The sequence below is a fragment of the Triticum aestivum genome, chromosome 6A (assembly GCF_018294505.1).
Source record: "Triticum aestivum cultivar Chinese Spring chromosome 6A, IWGSC CS RefSeq v2.1, whole genome shotgun sequence".
NCBI classification, from domain to species: Eukaryota; Viridiplantae; Streptophyta; class Magnoliopsida; order Poales; family Poaceae; genus Triticum; species Triticum aestivum.
The window spans coordinates 13,360,564-13,367,477 of NC_057809.1; the positions used below are offsets into that span (position 1 = coordinate 13,360,564).

Sequence of the window (6,914 nt, forward strand, 5' to 3'; positions counted from 1 at the left end):
AAAAAAACAAAAACCCCAACCACAGAAGTGCTGACGCGTGGATGCCTATTGGTCCCGGTTGGTGCCACTAACCGGGATCAAAGGGTCTCATGACTGGGCTCTGCGCACTGCCCACATGGAGGGCCTTTAGTCCCGGTTCTGGATTGAACCGGGACTAAAGGGGGAGGTATTAGTACCGACACTTTAGTCCCGGTTCCTGAACCGGGACTAAAGGCTCTTACGAACTGGGACTATAGGCCCTTTTTCTACCAGTGGCCCCTAAATCGCGCGTTGCCCTACAGTAGCTGCCGGTGGATTTGGGATGAGGTAGACAACGCTTGGAGAGTTAGCGATGCATGACATGGAGGACACACAAGAGCGATGTGTATCGGGAAGATACTTGGGAACTCGCCGCACTGCAATCTGAAGGCAGCGATCCCATGTGGAGGTGTCTGAACTAAAAGTTTCCACATCAAGGCCACAACTAGGAGCACGAATTACATCCAGATGATTGAACACAATGAGCAGTTCTTCATAGGGCAAGAGGACAAGTTGGAGCTTGTATTGGAGCTCTACAAACAGCTGCTTGGTTCTTAGAGATATTTCTCGGTTGCACATCCGTGCATGTGTTCCTCGGCGACCTCGAGGCTCCATTTTCCAAGGGAGGGGGGTCCTAGCTGCACTCAGCGCACGGTGTGATGGCACCCATTGGCAAAAGGTGCTTTCCTCACGCGCTTCACTCTACGCAGATGACTTTGTTTTCTTTCTCAAACCAGAGATCACTGGATAGCAGTCCATCATGGAGCTCCTCCAACTATTTTGTGCTGTTTTTTGACGGGAATAGCAGGAGCTTTGCCTTTGCATTATAGAAGAGAAGACATACAGAAACGGATGGACCAACGAGAGGAGGTCGCATCCCACATTACAACGTGAGATTTAGGAGACAGAAAAAATTACGGGCCTACAAAGGGAATCCCTCTAGTTGCCTCCCCAAAGCCTCACGGGGCTCTTTGCCAACTGGGGCAAGAGCATTGCCATTCCCATTAACGTATCGGCGACCATGATCCATGACATTGTCGAAGGATCTGGCTGTCCCGTAGCTGCGTTCCGATCACCTATCTTGGCATATGTCCCTATTGGACAACCGTCTTCGCTGGGAGGACCAGCAGCCGGCAATCGACAATCTCGCCAAGCGCCTTGGTGGCCGGGAAGCGGACATATTGCTCTGCCGAGCACGGTAGAGCTGGTGCGCACCATGCTATCTGCCATTCTCATCTTTCAGCTTATGGCAATCGACCCCCTGGTGTGGTTCTCGAAGAAGGTTGACATGCTGGTGTGAATTGAAGTGGTTGGGAGGGGGAAGAAAATCATGATCGGTATTGCCCGCCTTGAGAAAAGAGATGGAATTAAAAGACGTTGTTCATTTGTTGAGGAGACGGACGATCGCTCCTCTCGCGGGATGAATTAACTTGGGACATGTGTGTAAAGTGAGACCAGCTCGCGCACGATGGACCGAGCTTTGTAGTAATAATAGTTGGTTACATACTATACCAGTTTTCCAAAAAAATAATTGTTTTTTGTTAAGTGGAACAGATTAGATACTACCTTGAGCAGGAGTAGCACCCCCACTCTGACCCCCACCTCGGCGGCGTCAATCGAGCTCCTTTCCCTCTTTGCCTCCACTGTGGTCGTTGTGCTCCTCATCGAAGGCTCCTTGTCACTATGTTGTTGTCGTGTGGTGGCCAATGGTGAGGATGGGGAGGAGACGGTGGTGGTAGAGACCGGAAGGAAAGTGGACAAGGGGGCACGGTAGTCAGTGGGCGCGTGTCATTTAAAAATTATTGATGTGTTTTAAAACAAATGAACATGGCATTTTAAGAAAATGTTTATACAATGTTAAAAAATGTTGTAAAATTCAAAAAAATGTAGGTTACATTTAAAAAAATGCACGTGTTTCAAAAAATATGTTGGTGACATCTAAGAGAAAAATATTAATACAATGTAGAAAAATGTCCGCATAGTTTTATAAAATGCTTCATGCCATTACAAAAGTATATTTCAATGTGTGCTTGGAAAAAGATTAACACATATTAGAAAACAATTCACAGCATGTGCTTGAAAAAAAATGTTAATCATGTATTTAAATAAAATCTAGATTTTTTTAGCATAAATAAAATCTAGATGTGCTTTATCCAAACTGTTAAGTAAAAAATGATAAATCCGCATTGACCCCTTCACGGGCCAAGAGCCCATAGTCCTTTTCCCTCCTATTATTTTAACCCGCAGTGTCCCGAACCCAGAAATTCGATTCCGTCCGTCAAAAAGAAAACATCGCCGCCGCCGGCGCCGCCGCCGACGCCGGTACGTGCTCGTGCCTGTCCGCCTCCTCCGCCCCTCGCCGAGCCCCCTGCCCCCTTCTCCCCGCACGGCTCGCCAGGCGCACCGACCCGCCTCCAGTCCCCTCCCCTCCCCCGCCGCAGGCCGGAGCAGGCCGCCGCCTCCCATCTTCTCCGGCTGGTACGCAACCAGCCCGATCTTCTCCCTCGCAATCCGATGTCTCGATTCCAACCACACCACGATTGACGGGCAGTGGCGCCGTGAGTGTCTCGGATTCCCACCCTAGTTCTGTCCTTACACAAGATTTCGCCTCTGTGCGCTCTGTAGGAACAGTGATAATTGTTGATTGATGCGGAGATGATCTCGTCGTGCCCCATCTGCGGCCACCAAGTCCTGACGGCCGAGCTCGAACGGTAATGGCCGATTCTTGTGTCCTCCGGTTGGACGGACGGAGCTCCCCCTTTTCTTCAGTATACTATACATGATTCTGAACTTATAATTTTACTGCCTTGGCTGATGTTGTTGCTGGTCACTGTTCTAGGCACGCGAACAGCCACTTCGATGATGATGAGGTTCAGAGGGACATGGAGTTGGCGCAGCTAGCCATGGCCGCAGAATTGAGCACTAGTACTGTTGTGGTAAGATCTTGCTCGGACTCGTTTCTCTATCTTATTACTGTAAGAAAAAGTAGATGTAACCCATTGTTCATTACTAATTCAGCATTGCTCATATCATATGTGGCACATGTACTCGTTCTTATATCTTTTTCTTCCTATTGCTAGTCAATTTCATTGGATACATTGTACTGATAGGTCTGAATTTTGCTTCATAGAGGACTGTAGGGCTTTTTACCTTTTCCATGTTTTCTTGTGGAAAATATACCCACAGACAGTTTTATTTGCAGGATGTACCTCAACATAGCAAGCGGCCGTTCCCTAATGACGATTCTCTTGCTCAAGGGGCCTCATCAAGCATCATCAGAGGCCCATCTCCTTATGAAAATGTACTGTATGAACAAATTACTTGCTTGGTCGGAGCACAGGTTCGAAGCGAAATTCAACGAATTGAAGCTGGCGTTATGAACTTGTTGAGGAGCTGCCTTGAATCGGAAGGCGGCTCATCAACAAGTATAATATCAGGCCATGTTGACCATCATCAGAGTCTTTCATCAGAAGACAAGGGATGGGGATGTGGGTGGAGAAATATCCAGATGATGAGCTCTCATTTGTTGAGGCAAAGACCAGAGACGAGGGAGGTTCTGTTTGGCGGCTGTGGATTTATTCCTGACATCCCTTCACTTCAGAGATGGCTTGAGATTGCTTGGGATAAAGGTTTTGATGCTGTTGGTGCAAGTCATTTCGATAGCAAAATTTATGGTGTCAAGAAGTGGATAGGGACATCAGAATGTGTTACCCTCTTGCGCTCTTTTGGTGTGCGTGCAAGGATTGTAGATTTTGATAGCACAGAATCATCGAGTCTGCATGGTAAGAGCGGGAAACGAGTATGTGGGCCCATGGATAAGTATTTGATCAAGACTAGTCCTCCTCCAAGATCATCGACTTGTGAACTTAGTCAAGAGGATGCTGAAAACATGAGAGGCCAGCAGGTCCTTGTCGACTGGGTATGGAACTACTTTTCAAGCAAGCGTGCTGATATGTTGCACAATTCAAAGAATGTCATCATCAGCGATAAAACGTAAGAGAATCTGTATCTTTTGTTTATGGAATGTCCTATCCCACCATCTGTATGCCTGCAGCTTTGAGACAGCATGCTAAGTTGTTAAATGCGAAGATTGTTTTAAACTGACTAACTAGGTGCCCTTCACAGCCCATTGTATTTCCAACATCAAGGTCATTCGAGGACTATAGTTGGGATTCAAAAGCAAAAGGGTAATCGTGGATCTCAAGACCGATATAACCTTTTGGTATTAGACCCTCGCCATGTAAGTATTGATTATTATTTCTTATATGAGTGTATCCTATATTCCTATTATTAGTTCTGTTATTTTGAAATTCACATCCAGTTGGAAGTTTTGGCAGTTATTTTACTAGTTGAATTTTTTTCCAAGTAATGTAGCTTAAAGGTTCCTTTATGTGTGTATATAGGCATTCTGGTGCCCGGTTTTCTGTTCTGCAACTGTAAATATTTTTTTCTGCACATTTGTTCAACATAATTTATGCTGTTCGAGATGATGACTGTTGAGATTGATCCTGAACCCTTTAACCTTTTTTTTTCTTCATAAAAACATAATTCATTTGTAGTATTTTTACTCCGTAAAAGTAATATTACATCTCTCTCTGTGAAATACAGAAGTATAATATATTTTTTCTTTAATTCTTACAGAGAACAGCTGATTTAGAGAGGTCTCTTACAACCAAAAAAGGATGGCAGAGGCTATTGAAAAGAGGTGTTCACACCCTCAGGAAACCACAATATCAGGTACGTCAATAGCTGGTGAAATATGAATCTCAGAAGGGTGACAACGTTTAATGCATTTTTATATCCCGCCCTCTTACGCCTTTTGTTTTTCAGTTGTGCTATGTGGATCCTGGAATTGCTAGTTCAGAAGAAACAGAGCAGCTCAAGACTATTGACAGTATCCTGATCAGGTTCTAGAACGCTCGTATGCGCAACGGGTAATCATCACGTCTGTCTTCTTTCACATGCTTATATCTTTACGCTATATACAGTTTTGTAATCTGAATCCTTGCTGATGTCGATCCACTCATCAAACAACAGAGTAGGTGGATCAGAATCGACGATCTACACGAAAAAAAGAGCTTTTGTCCATGTATTATGAATCTGCTGGTGATCTGTTGCATTGGTGTTCTGTCTCAAGGCGTTTTCTTGCCACTTCTGATGGCTCCGTGGCAACCTCCCTGGTGCTCAAAGGGATGCCCTAGCTCCCCTCTTGCTCCGGATTGTTCAGCTGGCCGTCGATCAAGTTGTTCTTCGATGTATATTACACAGGGTCCCTTGGCGCATCTACAAAGAAACTCTGCTTCAAAGTGGCTTGGCGCAGTTTGTGCAAAAAATTAGAGCGATGATTCGGCTAGCCCTATATATAGCTCCCATCACCTGCTGTATCTCCAACACAATTTGTTTGGGATGTAACAGTGACAGTCTCGTGTTGGTTTTATACGCATGTTTTTGCACATCCATTGGAATTTGTTGCGCCGCTATCCTCAGGGCTCTCGGGGTCTGTATTCATTGCATGAAGCGAGCTGCGGGATCTCACGGAGTGCAGTATTTTCTCAAATAATTTTCTCAACCCAAAAAATTGTTTGTTGGATTTTCATATTATTACATTTAAATACGACAAAATCTGTCCGATCCTTGTATGATGATAAACACGGTTCGTTGATTTTTTTTCTCGTTCTGAATCTGCATGCTCAATATGTGTGTTGTACACACATAGGATGGCAAATCGTCGTACGCACAGCACATTCAGTTTATTAGTTACTGCATTTTATACATTGTTTTTTTAGAGCAGTTTATACTTTTCTTTTTATGCAGTTTGGACTTTGATGGGCATTAACTGCAAGGCCAGGCCTAGAAATACGAGGGGTAGGGCGCATCCTACTTGAGGCTACTCGAGCGGTTTTCTTCGGGATCTTTTTTCTTCTCTGTTTTTCTTTCATTCTTTTTTGCATTTCGTTTCTTTGTTTTTTTACTTTCTTTTTATTATTTTTTATTTTGTTCCAATTTTCGGTTTTCTTTCTTCTATTGGTTATTATTCTACTCTCTTCATTCATAAATATAAGTTTTTTTTAGATATTTCAGTAAAAGACTACATACGGAACAAAATGAGTGAATCTACACTGTAAAATATGTCTATATACATTCGTATATAGTCCATAGTGGAATGTCTAAAAATATTTATATTTAGGAAGGCAGGGAGTACATTTTTTGTATATGTTAACAGCATTGTTTACACGTTAACATTTTTCCAATACAAATGATATATTTTTGTAATACATTGTCAGTTTTAATATTTTTCAAACACAAGATTAACATTTACCGAATATATAGTTAACATTTTCCTCTAAATTTTAAACATTTTTTAATACACGGCCAACATTTTACGGATTCATTTTTAGTATTTTTTAAAAGCTTGATTAATAGTTTTCAATAAAAATAATAATATGTTTTGAATACATCGACAACATTTTTTCTACACATTTAACATTTTCCAAACGCTTAATTAATATTTTTCAAATAATTCTTCAACATTTTATTTCAAATAGTTGATTAAAGTTATTTATACACATGATTAAAATTTTTTCACCATTTATTAAATACATGGTCAACATTTTTTCTATACACATTTAAAATTTCCCAAATGCTTGATTAACATTTTACAAATAGTTGTTCAACATTTTTCCACATGCTTGAATAAATTTTTTGAAAATACTTGTTCTATATTTTTTTTGTCAAATGCTTGATTAGCATTTTTACGTACATGATCTAATTTTTTTCATCATTTATTTAATACATGGTCAACATTTTCTCTATACACATCTAACATTTCCTGAATGCTTGATTAATATTTCCAAGTACTTGTTCAATATTTTTTTCAAAATGGTAGATTAACATTT

At 41.9% G+C, this 6,914-nt stretch overlaps 1 protein-coding gene across 2 annotated transcripts; it reads left to right on the forward strand.

The window, feature by feature from the left end:
* Positions 1 to 2,311: 2,311 nt before the first annotated feature.
* Positions 2,312 to 5,483, forward strand: LOC123129982 (zinc finger-containing ubiquitin peptidase 1). 2 transcript variants are annotated; one of them, XM_044549937.1, is made up of 8 exons: positions 2,312 to 2,496; positions 2,644 to 2,729; positions 2,858 to 2,954; positions 3,221 to 4,011; positions 4,144 to 4,258; positions 4,660 to 4,755; positions 4,849 to 4,952; positions 5,056 to 5,483. In XM_044549937.1, the coding sequence occupies exons 2-7, from the start codon at positions 2,674 to 2,676 to the stop codon at positions 4,930 to 4,932; spliced, it is 1,239 nt and encodes a 412-aa protein (XP_044405872.1). In that variant the 5' UTR covers positions 2,312 to 2,496; positions 2,644 to 2,673; the 3' UTR covers positions 4,933 to 4,952; positions 5,056 to 5,483. The 2 variants fall into 2 exon arrangements, with proteins under 2 accessions (XP_044405872.1, XP_044405873.1); XM_044549938.1 differs by having other exon boundaries at positions 4,849 to 4,939.
* Positions 5,484 to 6,914: the final 1,431 nt, after the last annotated feature.

Coding starts and splice junctions, on each gene's coding strand:
- LOC123129982 (XM_044549937.1), top strand. CDS start 2,674: ATGATCTCGTCGTGCCCCATCTGCGGCCACCAAGTCCTGACGGCCGAG. Junction 4,012..4,143: donor GTCATCATCAGCGATAAAAC/GTAAGAGAATCT, acceptor TGCCCTTCACAG/CCCATTGTATTTCCAACATC. Junction 4,756..4,848: donor TCAGGAAACCACAATATCAG/GTACGTCAATAG, acceptor TTTGTTTTTCAG/TTGTGCTATGTGGATCCTGG.